The sequence below is a fragment of the Lycium barbarum genome, chromosome 11 (assembly GCF_019175385.1).
Source record: "Lycium barbarum isolate Lr01 chromosome 11, ASM1917538v2, whole genome shotgun sequence".
In the NCBI taxonomy this organism is placed as follows: Eukaryota; Viridiplantae; Streptophyta; class Magnoliopsida; order Solanales; family Solanaceae; genus Lycium; species Lycium barbarum.
In genome coordinates, this window is record NC_083347.1 from 33,325,880 (window position 1) to 33,350,255 (window position 24,376).

A 24,376-nucleotide genomic window follows, 5' to 3' on the forward strand; every position below is an offset into this window, starting at 1 on the left:
TGGGCGGACCCGCAAAGACTGAAACCCTCTCGCGGAGGCGAGACATCAGTTCCACCCAAAAATCTCGACATCCATCGAAGACCTCCAAAATACAAACTGGACAAGCAACCATATGTAAAAACAAGCTACGAACCCAAATGTGCCCTCATAATTGCCAACAGATGTCTATTGACCGGATCAACCCCCAAACGGCCAAGATCAAGTTTCCAACCAATGGTACAAAACGCGCCCAAAAGCCTCGAGAACTGGACCGAATATCCCCCAAGTCATAATAGACACTCCAAACCTCACGGAATTGATGAAATTTCAAAAAAGATCCGTTTACCCAAAAGTCGACTTGGTCAAATCTTTTTCACTTTAAAGATCTAATTTCTCAAATCACACTAATACTCTCCCGATGACCCAGGGAATCATTTTGACCATCCCCACGGGTCAAAATCACACTAACGGGGCTCGAAAAAAGGTCAACGGGAGCAAATGAATCACAAGTGAAATAACACCAAACAGGTCGTTATATAAAGCTAATAATCAGCTTGAGTAGTAGTAGAAAAGAATATTTGCGGAGTAACCCAGTACCCATTGTCATTGACCATTGTTATTCTGAATAATATCACCCATATTCCCATACCACTGTGTTCTGGGTTGCGCAATATTGTCAACATCTGTATTTAATTTGTAATACCCTAATGGTGGCGGGTTTAATCGCAAAGAAATACTGTTCGAAGTTAAGGTAACAAGATTATTAGTAGCAAGTAAATGGAATTCTAATGCCCATAAAATCACATTAGTCATAGATATATTAGTTATGGCAGCATTGAAAGTATTATGATTCCTAGGTAACTAAATATGACAGACAAAAAGATATGAGTTCCTTCCAAGTAATGAGATTATTGAAGTTCAAATTGGCAATATTAATAAAAGGTTGAAGTCATTCAGTCAGTCATTTTAAGTTCTAGGACCCTTTCTCCTATGTGAGAGTTTCCGTAGGTTTATTTGACGATTTCTGACCGGCAGGTATATGTGGCACATGTCCTAAGGGGCTCGGGTGCGTTTCGGAACACTTGAACCTAAGTCAAAGTCAACAATTTAAGCAAACAAGCTTAGATTCATGGTTTGAAGTCTAATAAGTTTGTATGATGATTTTGGGCTTATACGTTGTTCTGATTAGGACTCGAGGGGCTCGGGTGCATTTCAACACTATTTCTTGAAAATTGAAAGTTTATGATTCTGAAGTTTGACTTGAGTATTCATTTCATGATGTTGTGTTTTTCTTCATGTTTTGGACTTTTGAATAAGTCCAGATAGGATATTAGAATTAATCAGATGGTTTGGAGGGGTCCCGAGAGGCTCGGGTGAGTTTCGGGGTTCTCCAAAGAGGTTTTTAATGGAAGACCAGCAAAAATAATGCACCAGATGTGGAGGCTATGGGGACGCGTCGCGCCAAACCTAGCCTCCAACACCTAAAGCCTGCAGTTTTAGCAGTTTGCTTAAATAGCCCCATTTCGTACCATAAGTTCATGTCACTATTTGGGAAGTTAGGGAGCTCGAATTGAGACCATATTTGAAGCGGTTTTCATCTACGATGAAGGGGTAAGTGATCCTCACTCAAATCTGTTTACCCCGGATTCGGGTGATCAATTAAATTTATAAGTGAGTATAGGATATGTGTTTTGCTCTTGATGTGTACTAGGCGAAGCAAACAAAATATTTGAAGGTTAGCGATATATGTATAGGTTTGTGAACAATGTATGGTACTTGATAGATGAAATGCGCTATTCACGATAACAAGTGGCCTAGACCGGATTAAATGATGGAAGAATTAGTATACAAAAGTTCCTCTATTACAAATGTTCTTGGAAAGTAAGAAGAGCCCAACCCCCTTAAGGGAGGTAGATATGCCCTATTTATAGCAGTGAGCCCATGGGCCTCATACAATAGGAATTAATAAAATACCAATAAAAAGGACAGCCCCTGCACGGATTTGGTGGGATTGGACTGACGGCGCCGTCTGACACACGCATAGTTGGTGGTCGACCCTGACGTGACACCACTAGTGCGCTTCAGCAACGGTCATAATGGACCAACGGATACACGGGCGAACGGTGTCCGGATCAACAGTGACGAACCCTCGGGTAGAGTCCCCGAGCCATCGGTGGCACAGATACCGGACCAAAGGGCGCCCCTACTCAGCTTCGGTTAAAGCGCTTATCCGGGAAGGTGTGACGCCCCTCGTGCGAACTCCCAGCCCTCTTCTTCCTCCGATCCATAGTTTCTCCGGATATGACTCATATCCGGTTTTTACCGTATACAGATAGCACCCACGCTTCCCGGGTCAACGATCCATCGGAGTAACGAGAAGTGAATGAATCATACAACCGGCCTCCCGGATGGCCCGTTCTTATCTCCTCATTTTGGCGGGAATAGTTGCGTCATGCCTTTTCCTTCGACGGCCACGTGCCCTGCTCCGGATGATTCGCTCCTGCCAACCGCCTTTTGCACGTCGTTTCGGGTCACTTCTCATTAATGATGGGGCACGTGGCGATCCCCGATTGGCCCTCCTCGATAACCGTTCCCCTCCTTATGCCTATATAAAGCCCCTCATCTCCTCATTTTTTCACTTTTACGATCTTCTCTTTTGTTTCTTCCTTCCTCTGCGTTCTACCTTCATCCTTTCTACAGCAAATCTACTACCAAATCTTCGCTTATTTTTACGTGAAAGGGAGGTTAATTTCGTCATCATTCTCGCCAACTGCCTTTTGCTCCAGTTGCTCTTCAAATCACCATCTCCTCCGTTTCCTTTGCATTATCTTCTGAAATTCCCCTCCCTTCATTCCTACAATATGTCTGAAACCACTTCTCCCGAAATTCCCTCGGTTTCATCCCCGAGGGCCGAGACTGTGTCTCCGACCAAACAAAGGAGCAACCCCGAGACCACGGCCTCAGATATTATACCGGCCAAATTTAACTTCAATAAAGACCTCGAGGTAGAAAAGCCCTCTGCCGTCTCAGACCGGGGTTACGACGTGAGGCGATACCCTTCTTCTATAACCGAGGATAAGCTTGACATAGTCCTGGCAGATTGCGGGTGGAACACACGCCCAGTGAGGGTTTTTGCACCCGGGCCGGACGAATCCATTACCGACCACCGGGAAGGGATCTTGTACGTGTACTTTTATCCCTTTACCCTTAAACTCGACCCCCCGATTGACCCGGTCATACTGGATATGTGCCGGACCTATGGTGTGACTTTGGCACAGATCGGCCCAATCGTTTGGAGGGTCGTTGCTTGCCTCCGGCTGCTGGCCAATAGAGCCGAGAAGGAATTCTCGTTGGGCCACCTAATACGCCTGTATTCTCCGAGAATATTCCGGGGCGGTGTCATAAAACTAACCAAGCGTAGCCGAAACCCGTTCTTCTCGAAGATGGAAGAAGACCGGGACAGGGGATGGCTAGAACGCTACATCCGGGTGAAAACCGAGGACATAATCCCGGCCGCCCATCTACCTTTTCCGGAGAAGTGGAACGATAAGCGTAAGTTCGATCCTTTGAGCAATCGTCCTTACTTGTTAGCCGTTCTTAGTGTTGTTTCCTTATTGTCCTTTCTTTATTTTTTGCAGCAAACGGATTTGTTCCCCCGGTTATTCGCGATCTGAGTGAATGGGTCACGACACTCCTTGGCCAGCTTCCCTATGAGGACCGAACATGGGCCCACTTGTCTCGTGGTCGATGGATCGCTCAAAATCATGGTAATGTTTGACTTTCCTCCGTTTCTGTTATATCTTTAGCCATTCGCGGTCGTCCGTTTTCTCATCCCTGCCTATGCCTTTGTCGTTCAGGTTTACCGAAGGGCTCGGTGGCATCCAGATCGGAGTCGGGGGTCGTTTCCCCTGCTTCGGCGTCTGCATTCGACACGGCCGGTTCTTCCCGCGTTCTTGCCGAAGCTGCCAAAAGGAAACGGCCCTCCGAAAAGGGGGAGCCGCCCAAACGGAAGAAGGCAAGAGGTGTTGCCCGGCCCCCGAGAGAAGAAGCGGAGCCCGACATCATAGTTCGGAGGGTCGACCCGGCCCCGTCAAAGACTCCAGTACCTGAGGAGACCGCCTCCGTTCCGCCTTTGCCTTCTGTCAACGAAGGTCTCTTGATTTCCGTTTTTCCTTTAGGTGCGGAAGAAATCCTCTCCCCGGCTCCTCTCCGGTCGGTTGACTTTGTCGACATTTCAGGTGGAACTTCTCCGGAAGATACTCCCCTGCAGAGGGAGGGACCGTGGGAAACGGCTGTCACTGCAGCCGATCAAAGGATTGCCCCAGTTCCGGAGGCCGAAGCCCCCTTTCACGCACATCCGTCTCCCAACCATGAACCTGTTTCCACTGCGGAGCCCCCGGTCTTTGCCAGAAACATTGAGTCCACGCCAAGTTCATCTACCCCGGTTCGGAGAGCTGAAGAGTTTGAAGATATGTTTTCAACCACTCCCCCTGCTACCGGTGAAACTGCGGGTTTTGGCCATCTGCCAATTCCTCGGGCCACGAGGCCGGCTAATCGACAGTCAGAATCTGGCTTTAGAGATAACCTGGTGACCATCTTCCCAGCCCCGAGCGTAGAACCAAGAAGGACTAGATCGGCCGTAATCACCGTCCCCGAGGATTGCGGCTTTCTATCGCGCCCGGTGGGAGTAGCAAGCTACTTACGGCCTCTTGTCTCCGACTCGGACAGGCGTAAAATGACCGGGGTCACCTGGCAGTGCCTTATGAACGAAGGCATGCACGCGGGCAACCGGGTAAGACCCTCAACCACCTTTATATATCATCAGACTTTATGCTCACTTTGTTTGATTCTTGATGTTTGTTTTTCTTGCAGAGTGTGATACTGGTCAATGAGGCCTTCATCCGTGCCCAACACGAGATGGACGATCTTCAAGGCCAACTAGATGCCCAAGGCCGAGAAACGGAGAAATATAAGCATCTTCTCCGAGTAAAAGAGGAAGAGTTGGGTCGGGCGGCTGTTCTTGCCAACCTTAGTCCCAAGCTTGATGCGGCCAAGGACGAAAATCGTCGTTTGAAGAGCAAATTGGTTGCCATGACCGATTACAACCGAAGCCTCGAGGCTGAGAAGATTGGCCTTAGCCGAGACAAGGCCCATTTTTCGTCGAGGCTGGACGAGCTGGAGACCACCGTATCCCAACTCCGGGGGGAATTGGATTTGGTGAAGGCCGATGCAGCGGGCCTAGCCGAGAGGAACCGGCTACTGGAATCTGACACCTCTCTGTATAAAGAACGTATGAGAGTTTTTGAAGAGAAAGCCGAGGAGCGGTCTCGGATATGTGAGGGTTTGAAAGCCGAGCTGGAGGAGGCGGTGAACGCCAACGATGTTCTTAAGGCTGAGCTAGAAGCTGTTGTTCACATGAGGAATATTGCTGTGCCAAACCGGGCCGAGCTGGAGGCTAAGTTAGCTAAAGTCGAGGCTGATTTAAAAGAAGCCTGGAAAGGCGTGGAGGCGGCCGAGGCTCATACTGCCATCATCGCCGAGTACGAGAAGTGGAAGTCTAGGCGGCTCACCCTCGAGGAAGCCGAGCACAGATTCTCCGATCTCCCGGCCCTGATAAACCAGGCCAAAGAAATGGAGGAGGAGGCGAACCACGCCCTCGGGTCCGATTCAGACGATTCTGAGAGAACTGAGTCCGATCATTCTGCCTCCAGTCATCTAACATAGGATTTTTACTCGGCTTTTTCCTTTTGTCTTTGCTGGCTTTTTGGCCCTTGATGTGAAAGTGTTCTTTGTAAAAGTACCTTATGTATATATGAAAGTTGCACTTTTCTTGTTTCTTCATTTGGGTGCTCGTTTTTATTTTGCTTTGAATTATCGGTCCATTTTTCGGACAAGATGACCCGTAGTCATTGATTAATTCTGCCCGTAGGGCTTACTAAGATATTTTGTGACCTCGGATCTTTCCGTGCCCGTGATAGGCGCCTCTTTAGGACCGGCATTTTTTGTGGTCGGTTCGTAATGACCTTGTTGACTTTGTCGAACTTCGACCAAAGTGCCCGGTGTAGGGCGCATAAATTGAACAACGCCGAAATACAACCAATGCCATGGTCTTTGTATTGTAAATGTTCGTACATATGAGAATTTTTATTTCTTGTATCTTTGTCGTAGCAAACACTAAATGGGACACGACTCATTATGATCGTTTGGTCCTTACATCGAAGGCGATGACCGGTGGCCAGCCTTTATTTTTGCCGTGGCAAATGCTGAATGGGACACGATTCATTATGATCGTTTGGTCCTTACATCGATGGCAATGACCGGTGGCCGGCCTTCGTTTTCCTTTATCGTGGCGTGCTTCGATGTGGGTGTTGTGCCCGCTAACATTTATCCGAGCTTCGAGGTCGGGTGAGTGTTATCAAACCCCACTCCGAGGGTGTGACCTCGTGTGTCCGAGTGCTGGCCCTTTATCTTTGTTGCGTAGCACGTTGTACTTGTTGCCTCATTCAAAACCTAGTCGGAAAAGCCATTTCGGGACAAAACCGCACTAAGGAAAATAGTGCAACACGTGCTTTCAGTCCTATATTTCTAATTTTGTGTTGTCCTTGAATTCTTGCAAAAGAAAGATACGGTTAACAAAAATCATGTGGGGAGATCATACCTTAGCAGTATTATCTCTTTAGATGGGCTATGTTCCAGTTGTTGCGCATGCATTGCCCATCCATGGACTCCAGCCGATATGATCCTTTGCCCGTTACACTGGTTACCATGTACGGTCCTTCCCAGTTCGGTCCTAGCTTTCCCTCGTTGGGGTTCTTTGTATGTAATGTGACTTTTCGAAGCACCAAGTCCCCCACTTGGAAATGCCGAAAGTTGGCTCTTCGGTTGTAATACCTTTCCATCCTCTGTTTTTGCGCCGCTATGCGGACCGACGCTCATTTGCGTAGCTCATCCGCGAGGTCAAGTTTCACGGCCATAGCCTCCCCGTTTGATTCTTCGGTGGCGTATCTGAAACGGAGGGTCGGTTCGCCAACCTCCACAGGGATGAGGGCTTCGGCTCCGTATACCAACGAGAACGGGGTTTCACCCGTGCTTGATTTGGATGTGGTTCTGTAATCCCAGAGCACCTCCGGTAGTATTTCCCTCCAATTATGCTTCGACGCCTCAAGTCTCTTCCTCAGATTTTGGATTATCGTTTTGTTCGTTGATTCTGCCTGCCCGTTTGCACACGGGTGATACGGGGTTGACACGATTTTCTTGATCTTCAACCCTTCGAGGAAACTGTTGACCTTGCCACCCACGAACTGGGGGCCATTATCACAGGTTATTTCAGACGGGATGCCGAAACGGCAGATGATGTGGTCCCACATGAAGTCGATGACTTCCTTTTCTCTTATCTTTTCGAAGGCCTGCGCTTCAACCCATTTAGAAAAATAGTCAGTCATAAACAAAATGAAACGGGCCTTACCTGGTGCTCGAGGTAACGGACCAACAATGTCCATTCCTCACTTCATGAAAGGCCAAGGTGAGATAACCGAATGCAGCAACTCCCCGGGTCGATGAATCATCGGAGCATGCTTCTGACAACCGTCACATTTTTGGACAAAATTTTTCGTGTCCTCGTCCATCCGGTTCCAGTAATAACCGGCCCTGACGATTTTTCGAACCAAAGCATCTACACTGGAGTGGTTGTCGCAGGTCCCCTCGTGCACCTCTCTTATCACATATTCCGTTTCACCGGGGCCCAAACACTTAGCTAAAGGACCGAGGAAGGACCGTCGATACAGTTGACTATCCACCAAGCAAAAACGGGCAGCCTTAGTCCGCAGCGATCGTGACTCCTTCGGGTCCTTTGGGAGCTTCCCCTCACGCAGGTAGTCGATGTACTTATTGCGCCAATCCCAGGTCAGGCCCATTGTGTATATCTCGGCGTGCCCGGTTTCTATGGTCGTGTTTGATAAGTGCACCGTTGCCCCGAGGTTGATTTCCTCCCCCTCAACCGAGGATCCCAAGTTCGCTAATGCATCGGCTTCGCTGTTCTGCTCCCTCGGTATGTGCTGCATGGTCCACTCTTTAAATTGATGAAGCACCACCTGCGTTTTTTCGAGGTACCGCTGCATCCGTTCGTCCTTTACCTCGAATACGCCGTTCACCTGGTTCACGACCAGAAGCGAGTCGCACTTTGCCTCTATTGTTTCGGCCCCCATGCTTCGGGCCAATTCCAAACCTGCAATCATAGCCTCATACTCGGCTTCATTGTTAGTCAACCTAGCAGTTCTAACGGACTGTCGGATGACCTCCCCGGTCGGGGTCCTAAGGACAACCCCAAGGCCGGAACCTCTAAGATTCGAGGCCCCGTCCGTATGTAGAGACCAAATGCCCGCGGTCTTTCCCGAGGTCAACAAAAGTTCTTTCTCGACCTCGGGGACCATGGCCGAGGTAAAATCTGCCACAAAATCGGCCAAGATTTGGGATTTGATGGTCGTCCAAGGCTTGTACTCGATATCGTAACCGCTAATCTCTATAGCCTATTTTGTTAACCTACCGGATAACTCAGGTTTATGCATGATGCTTTTTAAAGGGTAAGAGGTTACCACACATATGGGGTGGCATTGAAAATAAGGTTTGAGCTTTCTGGAAGCGCTTACCAATGCTAAGGCCAATTTTTCCAAATGGGGATAACGGGTCTCCGCATCCCCCAAATTTCTACTTACATAATAGATAGGGAATTGCGTACCTGATTCTTCTCGGACCAAAACGCCGCTTACCGCCATTTCGGAGACTGCCAAATAGAGGAAGAGTGGCTCATCGGACTTTGGCGTGTGCAGCAACGGGGGGCTGGATAAATACTTCTTCAATTCCCTTAGGGCTTCTTGACACTCCGGCGTCCAAACGAAGTCGTTCTTCTTTCTGAGCAAAGAGAAGAAACGGTGACTCCTGTCCGAGGACCTCGAGATGAAGCGACTCAGCGCCGCTATCCGCTCGGTGAGCTTCTGTACCCCCTTTATATTGTTTACGACCTCGATGTCCTCGATGGCCCTGATCTTATCCGGGTTGATTTCAATTCCCCGGTTTGACACCATGAATCCCAGGAACTTACCTGACCTGACACCGAAGGCACATTTCTTGGGGTTGAGCTTCATGTTGTATCTTCGGAGTACATCGAAGGTTTCCTGCAAATGCTTTAAATGGTCCTCTGTTTCCAGGGACTTAACAACCATATCGTCAACATAAACTTCCATCGTTTTTCCTATTTGTTCTTCGAGCATCCCATTAACTAGGCGTTGGTAAGTTGCACCGGCGTTTTTTAATCCGAAAGGCATGACATTATAACAGTAAGTCCCATAACGGGTGATGAAGGATGTTTTCTCTTGGTCCTCCGGGTGCATCCGGATCTGGTTGTACCCGGAGTAAGCATCGAGAAAACTTAACATTTTGTGCCCGGCCGTCGCATCGATCATTCTGTCGATGTGAGGCAATGGAAATGAATCCTTCGGGCATGCCTTGTTTAAATCCTTATAATCGACACACATTCGAAATTTATTACCTTTTTTGGGCACCACCACCACGTTAGCAAGCCAATCCGGGTATTTCACTTCCCGGATGGAACCTATATTCAAAAGCTTCGTTACCTCATCTTTCACAAAGGCGTGCTTTGGCTCCAACATGGGCCTCCTTTTTTGCTTGACCGGGGGAAACTTCCTGTCCAAGCTGAGTTTGTGCGATGCTATTTCCGGTGATATACCTGTCATATCTATATGCGACCATGCAAAGCAATCGGCGTTAGCTCGAAGAAATTCAATTAACTTACGCCTGAGCTCCGGGGTGAGCCCCGTGCCCAGGTATACCTTTCTGTCCGGTAAGAACTCAAACAAGATGATCTGCTCCAGCTCCTCTACGGTTGACTTGGTCGCGTCCGAGTCATCCGGCATGACAAAGGAGCTGGGCATCCCGAAGTCGTCCTCCTCGTGCACTGGACCCGGTCCAGTGTACCTTAATTGCTATTGGGGGACCTCCCCTCCGGTTGCACCCTTCTCTTCCTGAGCCGGCTTCTCGGGGCGGGAAGCCGCTTCATCTACTGCGAACATTTCCTTTGCTGCGGGCTGTTCGCCCCGGATGGTTTTCACCCCTTCCGGAGTGGGGAATTTCAACAACTGATGCAATGTTGAAGGAACCGCCTTCATACCATGTATCCAAGGTCTGCCCAATAATGCGTTATATTTCATGTCCCCTTCGATCACATAGAACATCGTTTGTTGAATGGTGCCATCCACGTTTACGGGCAACGAGATCTCTCCCCTCGTGGTTTCACTTGCCATATTGAACCCGCTTAACACTCGGGCCACTGGTACGATCTGACCGAGCAACCCCAGTTGTTCGACCACTCTCCATCGGATGATGTTGGCCAAGCTACCTGGGTCAACCAAAATACGTTTGACCTTAGTTTTGAAGACAAGTACAGAAATTACCAACGCATCATTGTGGGGTTGGATGACGCCCTCCGCGTCCTCGTCATTAAAGAAGATGGACCCCTCGGTCGAATGACCTCGAGTGCGCTTCTCACGAACAATGGAAATCTTCATCCGCTTCATTACCGGCCCTCGAGGGGCGTCAATCCCCCCTACTATCATGTTGATCGTATGTTGGGGTTCGACAGGTTCGGGCCTTTGATAAGATTCGCTTTCCTTATAATGATTTTTGGCCCGCTCGCTCAGCAGATCTCGGAGGTGGCCATTTTTCAATAACCGGGCTACCTCTTCTCTCAATTGACGGCAATCCTCGGTTCTATGACCGTGGGTTCCGTGGTACTCACACACTACGCTCGGATCCCGCTGACCCGGGTCTGACCTCAATGGTTTAGGCCATATTGCATCGGGGACACGCCCAATGGCCGAGACAAGTCCCAAAGTGCTAACGTTGAAGTTGTACTCCGAAATTTTTGGCGGAACCTTGTTACTGGCGGAACTTCCGGCATCGCTCCTAAACGAGAGTCCCCGACTGTTCGACGGGCGCTCAACCCGCTTGCTTCCCCGTCCAGAGAAATGGCTTGGACTCTCGATTAATTTTTCTGACCTGACATTTTGTCTCTCCGAATCGGTATACGGCCGAAATCTTTCTTTCGATGATTCGGACTTTGTTTCGTATCCCCTCCTTGGTGCCTCGAAACCTCTATTTACTTTGATCCTTACCAGTGGGAGCTCGAACTGATCATCCTCCACCCGAATCTTTGACTCATACCGATTGTGGACGTCGGCCCATGTTACGGCCTCGTATTCTAGCAAACTTTCTTTCAATTTGGCCGAAGCCACCGAACTTAGCATGTTGAGGCCCTTTGTGAAAGCCTGCGCGGCCCACTCTTCCGGCACCGGGGGGAGTTCCATCCATTCCTTCTGGAACCGGGTGACGAACTCTCGCAGTAGCTCGTCGTCCCTTTGGGTTATCCGGAAAATATCAGCCTTACGGGCCTGCACTTTTATGGCACAGGCATGGGCTCTGACGAAGGCGTCGGCGAGCATTTCAAAAGAAGTGATAGAATGCTCGGGTAGATAGTCGTACCACATTAATGCCCCCTTCGATAGGGTTTCTCCAAATTTTTTCAACAATACCGACTCTATCTCATCCTCTTCCATATCGTTGCCCTTTATAGCACAGGTGTACGAGGTCACATGCTCATGCGGGTCCGTGGTGCCGTCGTATTTCTGAATATCCGGCATCTTGAATCTCTTCGGGATCAACTTGGGGGCCGCACTCGGAGGAAAAGGTCTTTGAATATACCTTTTTGAGTTTGGCCCTTTTAGCAAAGGTGGAGCCCCCGGTATCTGATCCACCCGAGAGTTGTACGTCTCGACCCTCTTTTCGGTGGAATCCACCCACTGTGCCAGAGTTTCGAGCATCTTCAGAACCTCGGTGGAGGATCCGGCCCCAGAATCATCACTCTCGACCACCCGTGGTTCGTTCCTTCCGATTTCCGCTGTACCCTTAGCTTTTTCAGGCCCAGCTTCACCCTTTCCGCTCTGCAGTCGGGCAATCGCTAATCCTTGCTCGGCGATTGCCGCCCTCTATTCCTGCAACATTTCAAAGATTAATCGCAAGTTAATGCCATCGTTTGGTATGTCCGGTTCTCTCCGGACATGGTCCCGGGGCAATGTAACGGAATGATGAGTGTTTAGGGGGTCGGTCGCCGGTGGGACGGCGTTCTCTTGATCTACGGTATTTTTTCGGTTGAGTCCTTCCCTCGAATCAAAGGGGTTCGGATCAGCGGGGTTCGGCAATGCCCGCAGTCCGCTCCCTTCGTTTTCCGCCACGATCTCGGCATTATTGACATGACCGGATTGCTCGACGTCAGCCATTTGAACCGTTTTCACAGAGATGGGTAGGGACGTTTTTGGCTTTGATGAATATGGTAGAAATCAAGGCCAAAGACCACTATTATCCTAGCCCCACGGTGGGCGCCAAACTGTTTACCCCGAATTCGGGTGATCAATTAAATTTATAGGTGGGTATAGGATATGTGTTTTGCTCTTGATGTGTACTAGGCGAAGCAAACAAAATATTTGAAGGTTAGCGATATATGTATAGGTTTGTGAACAATGTATGGTACTTGATAGATGAAATGTGCTATTCACGATAACAAGTGGCCTAGGCCGGATTAAATGATGGAAGAATTAGTATACAAAAGTTCCTCTATTACAAATGTTCTTGGAAAGTAAGAAGATCCCAACCCCCTTAAGGGAGGTAGATATGCCCTATTTATAGCAGTGAGCCCATGGGCCTCATACAATAGGAATTAATAAAATACCAATAAAAAGGACAGCCCCTGCACGGATTTGGTGGGATTGGACTGACGGCGCCGTCTGACACACGCATAGTTGGTGGCCGACCCTGACGTGACACCACTAGTGCGCTTCAGCAACGGTCATAACGGACCAACGGATACACGGGTGAACGGTGTCCGGATCAACGGTGACGAACCCTCGGGTAGAGTCCCCGAGCCATCGGTGGCACAGATACCGAACCAAAGGGCGCCCCTGCTCAGCTTCGGTTAAAGCGCTTATCCGGGAAGGTGTGACGCCCCTCGTGCGAACTCCCGGCCCTCTTCTTCCTCCGATCCATAGTTTCTCCGGATATGACTCATATCCGGTTTTTACCGTATACAAAATCTATGATTATAACATGAATCTATCATCAATTTTACCTTAAAAGTAAAGGAATCGAAAGATGAAAAAAAAAGGATTTTAACTTTAAAGATAAGAAAGTGAATTTTGAGGATTTGAAGGTCAATTCAGTATTGGATTTGAGTTTTGAGTATAGTTTTGAACTCCTTGGAGTATCATGGGTTTATGTAATAAAGTTATGATTTTGACCTCAGGGATCGGATTAGACTTTTGGTTGACTTTTTATTTTGATTCTTTTTATGGGTATCGTTGGACTTGTTTAATCCGTAGAGTACACGTTTGAATAGAATGAGATATTCAAAAGCTCTAAGAAAAGTAAAGGTCGTTCGTGGTGTTTGAAAGGCTTCGGATTGAGGTAAGTTAAGACTTTGACTTCAATGAGGGAATTATTTCCAACTAAATGATAAATAGATTATACTATGTGTTTGGGGTAACGTATAAGCAAGGTGAGGAGCGCTTACGCGGGTACCGGGTGTCATGTTTAGTATTAGCTGATTGTGTCTATTTTCTCTGTGATTCTTAATTGTTAAATTATTAGCTGAACATGTTTTACTGCTTAAGAGTGCATTATAAGCATTATTTCACATGCTATGTTTTTCCCTTTCATATACTCCATGTACTTTATGTTACATGAGTTGCATAGATTCAATTCATGCACCGTTTATACGTCGTACGATTGCGTGCCTGATTCATGTTTATTTCATGATATGCAAGCTGGGTATACTGAGATGGATTGTTTTAGTTATGACACAATGTGATCTTATTTCGCGCTGAAGTGATGTGATTATGGCGCGATGAGATCTTTATTTTGTGCAGAGTGATGTGGTTATGGCCCGATAGGATCTTGTTTCAGGCACTAATTTTAAAACAAGATTTGTAGAGAGTCAGCATCAAGTGCATTGCATCACTTACATATAATTTCGATATCATCATATGTGTTGTTTTGGGTGCAATCGTTACATCCAAAGGCACTTGGCTTGATGAGATAGTGTGCATTCCTTTATATGCTCTATCAGGGCATATTATTTCATATGTTATATCTGCGCATAATTATTACTCCCTCTGTTCCAATTTATGTGGCTCGCTTTTTTTTAGTCTATCTAAAAAAGAATGTCACATTTTTATAAATAGAAACAATTTATCTTTAAAATTCCTCTTTTACCCTTAATGAAATGATTTATACCCACACAAATGGCTAAGTTTTGTTTTAGACCACAAATTTTAAAAGCCCTCTTTTCTTTCTTAAACTTTATGTCAAGTTAACGATGCCACAAAAGTTGAGAGGGAGGGAGAATGTTGTTCTGTTGGATTTACCTTATGCGATTATTTCTTTATCTGTTGAGATTATATGAATTGCACAGGGCATAGTATCTTCTTAATGCCACCTTCGCCACTACCTTGTTGGGGTCGATTGATAATACTCTCTGAGTACACGTTCATTTTGTATTCAAGCTATACTTATTGCACCCTTGTGTTCAGGTAGAATTGAACCATTGTGGTGTTCGTGAGTGATCATCGAAAATCGTACTAGCGATCCAGAGTTGAGTTCATCTAGGTCTTAGTAGCCTAAAGTCATTTATTTGGTTGTTTTCTAAAAATATATGTTGTCCCTTTCATGTTTAGAGTTTTATATTCTATTCTTAGTTTATTCTTAGTTGCTCATGACATGTGACATAAGTTCTTGAGGGTCGTGAGTATAGTTCTACATGGTATTAATTTGGAAAAATATTTCAGCTATATAATTAATTCTATCGCACTTTTTGTGAAATGTTATCGTGGTTACTTTTGTTATTGGTTCACCTATCGGGTAGGGTTAGATGCAATCACGGCCTAGGTGCACTTTTGGGTTATGACAAAGTAGTATCAGACCACTAAGTTCATAGGTCTTATGTATCATAAGGAGTAACTTAGTAGAGTCTTGTTTATGGGTATATAGAGTTCCATATCTATAAGCGAAAGGCTACAAAGGCATTTAGGAGTCTGCTTCCTTTCTTGCATTCATGCCTCGTGCTATAGAACTTGGATGTAGGAATTCTTACGATTATTATTATTTTTCTTACGTGATGATGAGGACACGTTTTCAGTTCGGGCACCAGGGTCTTGCGATGATCTCGCGAGTAAGGTGCAAGATATTTTATCGTGATATGGGAGTAGGTCAGTATAAAGGACGTGTGGCGAGGTTTAGACCGCAACTTTGACTGAGAAACTCAGTTGAGTGACGTTGTGATTCAAGACTCTTTAATTGGTAATATCCCTAGGAACGAGAATGATGGTATATATGGAGAACTACACGATAGCTATGTTTTTGCAATTAGTTGCTGGGAATTTGGAAAGTTGCCTCTATAGCCACAGAGTTGTGATTTAAATTGGCGTGGTTAGCAAGCAATTTATTAAACTTCGGCTATGCCTGGGGTCCCAGAATCGCCTATATGTGCACTTCCCCCATCAACTGCTAAACGGCCCAATCTCTCTCCCTCAAAAGATCCATACCCAGTATAATTTTATCATGGGCCTAAGTTAGACACTGATAGCTGGTAATTTGGAGTGGGCCAGAGGTCCATCTAGCATCTTAGGCGAGTCACCTCCCCATTGTAAAACAAACTGCAACGTGTCAAACTTTGAACTGAACGAACAAAAAAAACTGTTATGTAGCCGCTATCCTGCAAAGTGTATATGTGCATATCCTTAAAAAATAAACACAATTTAGTACTAGCTAGTACCATGTAGTTCCTGGATGCCGTATTTATGAAGAAATGTTTGAATCTTAAAACGGATTTTGGGTACTGCAATATTTAAGACAGATCAGCAGAATTCTCATTTTACAGGCATGAACATGAATTTACTCAAACTCTCTAAATCTCTCTCTTTTTCTTTTAATTTGTATATGTCGTGTCTGTGTACACCTTTTTTGTTTCAGTAATTTTCAAGATTATGTTTGTATTTAGTTCCATTTTCAGAAACAGTAAGTGGGTTCTGTTTTGTTCTGGCGTTTTGTTAACAAAATTTTGTGATCAGATTACATGCAACCAAAAATTTGTTATTAAATTACATGCAAAGAAGTACGCAATAGTTATAACGTGGAAAATAAGACGGGTAACATTCTAAAAAGGGTTAAAAATTTGACTGATAGTGTGAAAATTCTTTATGTTTAGAGTGTATAACTTAAATCATTACTTTCATATTTGGTCTTTGTTACGTTATTATTGCACGTACCAATTAGGCTTTCCACGTTTAGAACTTTATATTGGTGTGGAAGCTGGCCTGAAACCTGAATTATGAAATCCATGGCTATAATACCAGCTTAGTCCTATGTTAGCGTTTATAATTCATATTAATTCTTGCCGGAGATGAAAGTAGGAGTATCATCCTTTAGGATATATTGATGTACTTATTCAGTAGTTCATTGTTCATTTAACATGCAGTGGCGAAGTCAGAATTTTCACCAAGTGAAGTACAAAATATAAATAAATAAACACATGAAGGAATTAAGGGGATTCAACATATGGTGTGTGTGTATATATATATATATATACAAAAAAATTACCTATCTAGACAGTGTAAGGCAGTGTAATTTTTCAGTGGAGGGGTGTCAATCGACACCCTTTGGACAAGGGTGGCTCTGCCACTTTTGAGACGTGCACTTGGACTACTGAAATTGTTTGCAATCAGCTCTGCTTCATTCTTCAAACTCTGTCACCTGCTTCGGGTAAAATGAATTAGTATGTCATGCACGGATAGAGAACGGGCTGAACACGAGGAGAAAACAAGTGACAGTAATAGGGTCTTATGCAAAGAATACATGGACTTGGTAACACTTGAAAAACATGGTAATAATGCAAATCTTTGACTTGCATCTAGCGTCCTAGTTTCTCATAAACTACCAGGCTTTTTGGAAGTGCTTTTTTTCCTTTGACCACATCCCAGATTAGGCGATAACCATTCCAAGCTAATTGTGCTACTGTTTTTCAGGTTTGGTTAGTGTTTGTTACAAGTTTTAGAGAGCATTGCAACAGGGAACATGTGGCATGGCACCATTTTACATCTCTCTCTATGTGGACATTTATAGAGATCTCCACGAGCCTGCTCTCGTAATCGGAGGTTGCTTTGTCTTGGTAGCATTGATCCTCTCTCTTCTCTTAATTTTTCAGCATCTCAGATACTATACCAATCCAGCAGTGAGTACTCAATTTAGGTATACATGGAGAATTAATTCTTGCTTCCTAGAATGTTGTATCTAAATTTGCGTTTGCTTATCAGGAACAAAAATGGATCGTGGGGGTCCTCTTCATGGTTCCTGTCTATGCAACTGAATCAGTAAGGAGATAACCACTGAAATGCACTCTGATTTCTGAATTGTTAATTGAGATATGTATCAAGAAAATAAGGTTCTAACTAGACATAACATTATAGGATCTTGCCGCACCTTTCACTATTTTACAAGATTAACTGTCTATAAATGCAATGTGGAGTACATGTTTAAACTGATAGATTAAAGCAATTGTGTAAACAAATCTTTTTTGTACTTAAAGCTGATGCAAAGTTTCTATATCAGTAACTTCAAATTCTCGTGAGAATTAAATGAATTGGTTTTCTTGTCTTTTACAGATTTTATCCTTGTGGAACCCAAAATTATCCCTTGCCTGTGACATTTTGAGGAACTGTTATGAAGCATTTGCACTCTATTCTTTTGGAAGTTACTTGATCGCTTGCCTGGGTACGTAAGCATCATCTCTATTTTCACTGGTGTTCAAAAACACAAAAGATAGCTCAAGAACTTCCTATCTGTCTTTTGTATAACCAGATGACAGTGAACCAAAATATTTGAAATATTTGATAATTTAACCGTCAACCTTTCCTTGATACCTTTGACAAAAAGGAGATTTCTCTAACTTAGCATGTTAATGGACTGCATTTAAGTTAGTGGGGTTTTCTACATGAATGTCTACAAAGTCCTTAAAAAAAATTACTAGAGTATAACTTGCATGATACAAGCATGCAATAAAGTTGATTTACTGGAAAATGGATTTGTGGCAGGGGGTGAGCGACAGGTCATTGCACTGCTCGAAGATGAATCGAGGAAACAAATCAGCCAGTCATTGCTAGGAGGAGAGGAGAAACCTGTGACACAAAAAAGGACGTTGTATAACTTCATTTGTCACCCATATGTCGTGGGGAAGAACTTGTTTACTATAGAAAAATTTGGTCTTGTACAATATGTAAGTCAAAAGGGAACAAAGTTCCATATGTACGTTGCTGTACTTGTTATCTTCATACCAATATTGTTGTGTTCCGCAGATGATTTTGAAGACAGCATGTGCATTCCTAGCTCTCATTATGGAGATCTTTGGGGTATATGGTGATGGAGAGTTCAAGTGGCACTATGGGTACGTCATTTTCTCCATTTAGATTTTATTTATTGTATAAAATTGTTAAGTATAAAGGGCAGCCCGGTGCACTAAGCTCCCGCTATGCGCGGGGTCCGGGGAAGGGCCGGACCACAAGAGTCTATTGTACGCAGCCTTACCTTGCATTTCTGCAAGGTAAGTATGAGAAAGGATTACACACATTAAGCACCACATATAGCTGTGTAATAAATACCAGGTCACGTAGCTTAATTTATCTAAACTCCGAAGGATCCTTCTTCAAAGTGAAACCACTGACTGCCAATAGTTGATTAGCGTACTCGTGTATAATTCTGCATTTCACTCGGTAATATCAAAGTTAATGAGAGGGCACTTAATGTGCATCTTTTTTTCAGATTATGAGGATATGAGGAACAAACGGTCATCAAGCATTCTTTCCTTTTTCTGGTTGTCTAATGGTCATATCATTCGCTTCAGCTTTGACATCTATCTCTACGAGTCCCTTTATGTCAGTCCCCATTTAGCATTCAAGTCCTTGAATCAGGAGGAAGGTGGTCACAAGATCTCTTTTATGCAAATCGACTTTCTTATGGAATAAGAACCCTGATTAGCAGGATGTATACAGACCTATTTGTTAGTAATGTACATAGCCATATTTAGGTAGCAAATTTGTTGGAATCCTTCTTTATCTTTCCTTAATTAGCACCTAATGTACTTCATTTATACATTACTTACTTATTGGAATAATATAAGTTCTTCCTTTGGTTTACATGATATCAGAGCCAGGTTCATCCCTGTTTGGGCTCCCGGTCCACACTCCAGCTGGGCCTGGGCTTGAGGGGGGTGTTAGAGTGGGTTACAGTCCCACATTTGTTGGAAATGGACTGGTTGTCTGCTTATATGGAATTGGGCCTAACTCAACCCCAAAATCTAGCTTATGAGTGGAGGCTTGCCCAAGTCCATATCAGCAGACCACCAGTCTAGTCCATTCTCCAACCAATGTGGGGCTTTAACCCACTCTAACCAGCAGCAGGAACTAGCCTAAGTTTTCAGCATTTTAAAGACTGTGATACCATAGTAGGTAATGTAAATGCTTTGTGTAAGATAAGAGAATGATATGACAGAGGGTAATTCGAAATTCGCTGTGCATTATGAGAGATTGCTCTTTTAACCTCTGCAACAGCAGACGTTTATTGAGTTTATTGTCAACTGGTAGTTCAGAATAAATCATTGTAGCCGTGAATCTGTTTGGTAGCTCTATTTTTCTCTGTTATTGGATTCTATGCATCACTCTTGTCTTTCTTACTGCTCCTTGCAGATATCCTTATATCACTGTGGTACTAAACTTCAGCCAGATGTGGGCGCTATATTGTCTCGTCCAATTTTATAACGTGACTCACCATAAACTCCAGTCGATCAAACCACTAGCAAAATTTATTAGCTTCAAGGCCATTGTTTTTGCAACTTGGTGGCAAGGGGTGGGTATCGCCTTGTTGTGTTATTTAAGAGTGCTTCCAAGAGAAGGAAAGTTCAAGACTGGATTGCAAGATTTTCTGATCTGCATAGAGGTAGGTATTCTCTGCTTTTTAATTCCATTGAAGTGCTTTAAGTTCTATGGTCAGTGGAAACTTTAAGCATGTACTTGATGAAATTTGGACGTGTTGGGGACACATAGTTTAGGAATTTGAGGGAAGAAATGTTGATTAGAGGGGCCGAAGAACAGTGGACAAACAAACTTGGCCCATGTCTTATGGTTTGAGAAGTCTTTAGATGTGAAGGGTTACCGAACTTAAGGTCCTCTCTTGGATAAGTTTTAGCAATATCTATTTTCACACAGAAGCTGTTTTCCATCTTAAAGAATCATGTTTTCCGGTTTTTATCCTTCTTCTGGATTTTGTACCTTAATGGGTGATTGAACTGGCAAAATCATCCTCTCCGTAAAGCCCTTTCAATACACGGAAGTTATTATAAACGTATGACGTGCTCAAATTTAAACTGCAAATGCAATTTGGAAACTGATACTATGCTAAAATTTGCATGAGGCACCCTCTAAAATTGTGGAACTATGCAGAATAGAAGATTTTATTGGACACTTTATTCAAAACACTTCGGAAAATATGGTGTCATTCTGAATAAGTTAAGGCATCTCATTTCCTTTTTTCTTGCTTATTTAGCTAACTCTCATTTTACTACAGATGGCTATTGCTGCTATTGCTCATGTTTTTGTCTTCTCTGCGAAACCTTATCACTTCGTGCCAACATCTGTATACGAAGAGATTACTGCCCAAAAAGCAGAAACAACTTTGCATACAGAAGATGGAGAGAAATCAGCTGTAGTTGAAAATGTAGAAGCTAAGTTTGAGGTTCCAGGAACAAGTGTCACAGAAAGTGTTCAGGACATTGTTCTTGAAGGAGGTCAAAAAGTAAGACCTTTTCAGCACTTACACTTATGTCATTTGTTCTTGAAGAATCATATCTAATTGCAACATTTACTAAAACAATAACAGGTTGTGAAGGATGTGGTTTTGACAATAAACCAGGCGATCGAACCAGTAGAGAAGGGTATGACAAAGATCCAAGAGACTTTCCACCAAACATCAGTCGATGACGAGAAAGAAGAAAAGCAAGAGACAGAAATAAAGATTGAGGAAGAAGAAGAGAATTTAACAGGAGAAAACAGATTTAAACAAGAGACAGAAATAAAGAGAACAGAATTTAACAAGAGATAACAGATCTCAGGTGTTTGTATCGCGAGATAACGGGCTGATAACTTGAACTGGTACAGTACAAATGTTATGTCAAACGAGTTGAAAGACAAAAGATTGTCATTGAAGTATTCAAATCATGTTCTTACTTGGTAGGACTTGTAGTTAACAGTTTTTTTTTTTTTTTTTTTTTTTTTTTCTGTTTTTGGTAATACATGGATTTCCTTTCTTAGGGGACCCTTTTGTAGAGTTCATGTCACGACCCAACCCCGTAGGCCGTGACTAGTGTCCGTGCTGGACACCCAAACGTACCCAATAACCCAAACCAGCAGACTAGCAGATTATATAAATATAAAAGTCAGTCGACGTTACTAGTGTCACAGAGGAACATATATAGCACATGGAAGCCGATAAGGCTATCACAAATCATAGCAACCCAAAACATATACAGAACCCACATGTATGTCTACAGACCTCTACAGAACATAACAGAAACATAAGACGGGACAGGGCCCCGTCGTACCCCTGAATAGCGTACATATATCCAACAGAAGCAGACTGTACCAGAGTATAGGCTCTGGACAAAAGAGCGCTCCAGAATAGCAGAATAGGTGTCCTAGGCAGGTGGGTCAGCAAATCTGTAGTCTGTACCTGCGCGGCATGAAAACGCAGCCCCCGAAGAAAGGGGGTCAGTACGAAATATGTACTGAGTATGTAAAGCATGGAACGTAGTAAACAAAGTCATAATCGGAACATGAGGTACAGAAAAATGAACGGAATATCCAGATTAGCAAAATGCTGATCATAAAGCATAAATAGTACTTACAGGAAACGTATGTCATACCTGGTCCCATTACGGAACAAAATCATAACCGGAACAGAACGTACAGAAATGTGAGTGAGATGTCCAGAGTATCAAATGCATATTTTCAAAACATGAAGAGTATGTACAGAAACATATGCCATATCATATCCGGCCCCTGCTAGGGGACTCGGCAGACAGAACGTGGTCACCCCCCCGACACTGGTGCCACAACTCATAAGGAATCAGAGAAGGGGAATAACCCCGTAACATAACATATCATATCAGATGGCCATATCAGATCATATCATATCATATCAGAATAGTGTACATGGCACAGCATACTCCACAACCCATGTACCCGTATACCTGCCCCCTCACATCGAGGCACGGCGAACAATGCAGTGGAAGACGCTTGAGAACATATCCTGGCCCGGGCTCAGTGTGGGAAACATTGGGGCATCCACGAATGGAGTAGTGAGAAACTAAATGCAATAAAAATACCATATATATTTCCAGAGACTCAATGAAGCATATCGAATGACAGATCAAATCAATGAAATCGGGCGGAGTCAAGGTAAGTGAAATTCGAATGTCAAAATGGGTTACGAAAGCATAATTTTTCAGAGATCGTTTCCAAGTTCCAAAACAATTCATAAGGCTTAATGAAATATTAAAATGATTTTTTTTATTTAGTAGTTAAGAGAGTAGTTAGAATATTTCTTAAAAAAAATGCTCGAAGACAAGTCATAAACACGTAAAGGGTAAAATCGGAAATTGTGGGCCCACCCCAGGACAAACAAAGCGGTGGGCTCAAATTACGTATTTTAAGCTTATAAAGTCACATACGGCGGTTCTGGGGACATTCCATAATTTTCTAGACAATTTTCGGAAGTTTGCACAATTCTTTCAATAAAGCATACTTATAGGGTTCAATTCCATTGAATGAAAAAGGGGTATTTTCAAATGCGGATTCCGATGAGCAGAACGCTTTCCGAGGCTCAAATCTGATCCTAGTACACCTAGGGCATGCCAAAAGAAGAATCGGGATAGCTTTACATACCTTATGTGGTCTTTACGCCTTTCCGAATTCAATTCCCGTTTCGCCCGAAATCTACAAATGGTCACGTTTACCAATTGTTAGCCATAAGACTTAAGTCCTAAATCTTGAGTCAACATTTTCTACAAAAATTTGGGCAGCATCTCCCCTATACATATAGCGCCCCCGAGAATGCAACTCGGCCAAAACAATCAACAACAACCCAACAACAACACCAACAACAACAATAATCACTACAAAACGCAATATAACATAATTAGTCATCTTTCCAACATAACGTCGTAGCCTTCATTCCAACTTCGTATTTTCAAATCAATATCGACATTTTCATATTCATTACTAATCAAGATCATTACAACATAATTCGGAAGCATTTCATATCATTTCCACAAAATATTCACAAGATATACAAAATATACAAACTTTCCACCAAAGTCATAATTCATCCAAAACTTCTAATATTCAACCTACATATCCATAACATACTTCCATCTTCCAATTTCATCAACTATAATCATAATTCACATCTTAACAACTTCATTTCCATAATATCACAAAATAATTCTAAAGTGACATAATCTTCTACATTCCAATTCAATGCCAACTTAAGCCATTTAACCTTCATTTACATCATAAGGTTCACCACAACACAACTAACACATTAAACAAAATTAATCCATTTCCATTCTACTTCTATACACCACATGGCTATATTCCATATTTCCAACCTCAACCAAAGTCATTCAACTTCCATTTCCAATATGAATTCCACCATAACCACAACTAGAATACAATATAAAATTCAACCCATATTACCTATACAGCAATATACATATATGGCCACTTACATATATACACACCCACTTTGCAAACTTCCATATTTCCATAAATTCTACTCATTTCTACATACTACAACGCAAACAAACCTTCATAACATAAGAAAAAGGAATTAATTCTTACCTTGTTTTTATGAAAGTAGCAAATTCTTCAACATTTTCTTGTTCCCGTGCTCCTCTAACTCCAAACAAAATTATATTCGTGATTATGCGTTGCCCGGACTTCGATTAGTACTTCGTAGCTTGAAATTTTACTCACAATCCTCACTTTTATGTGAGATTTAGGCCCCTTTTTGTTGCTGAATTTCCTGGAAAATTTGAGAAGTTTTTAGATGATAAAAAATAGGGGTTTGCCCCTTTTTATAAGGGCTGAAACGGCGTCACTGTGGCTACAGTACTGTAGCAGTGCTGTAGCGGTACTGTTGCAGTGCTGTAGCAGTGTTGTTTCTGCGCGACAGT

At 43.7% G+C, this 24,376-nt stretch overlaps 2 protein-coding genes and 1 long non-coding RNA gene across 3 annotated transcripts; 2 read left to right on the plus strand and 1 right to left on the minus strand.

The window, feature by feature from the left end:
• The first annotated feature begins 5,070 nt into the window (after nt 1-5,070).
• Nucleotides 5,071-5,703, plus strand: LOC132619698 (uncharacterized). The gene has a single exon (XM_060334526.1). The coding sequence runs from the start codon at nt 5,071-5,073 to the stop codon at nt 5,701-5,703; it is 633 nt and encodes a 210-aa protein (XP_060190509.1).
• An 11,466-nt stretch (nt 5,704-17,169) lies between these two features.
• On the plus strand, nt 17,170-21,356 carry LOC132618467 (protein LAZ1 homolog 2). The gene is given in 9 exon segments (XM_060333516.1): nt 17,170-17,199; nt 17,201-17,326; nt 17,409-17,465; nt 17,757-17,865; nt 18,186-18,367; nt 18,447-18,535; nt 19,833-20,082; nt 20,710-20,937; nt 21,022-21,356. Coding segments are annotated over 9 exon segments (1,293 nt in total). The 3' UTR covers nt 21,244-21,356.
• A 139-nt stretch (nt 21,357-21,495) lies between these two features.
• Nucleotides 21,496-24,230, minus strand: LOC132618468 (uncharacterized). Its single transcript, XR_009574111.1, has 3 exons — nt 24,042-24,230; nt 23,085-23,135; nt 21,496-21,870 (listed from the first exon to the last, which is right to left on the minus strand). It is a non-coding gene; the product is annotated as an uncharacterized LOC132618468 (long non-coding RNA).
• Between the last annotated feature and the right edge of the window lie 146 nt (nt 24,231-24,376).

What these genes read in the sequence shown, in the direction of transcription:
- LOC132619698 (XM_060334526.1), top strand. Translation starts at nt 5,071, where the DNA reads ATGACCGATTACAACCGAAGCCTCGAGGCTGAGAAGATTGGCCTTAGC.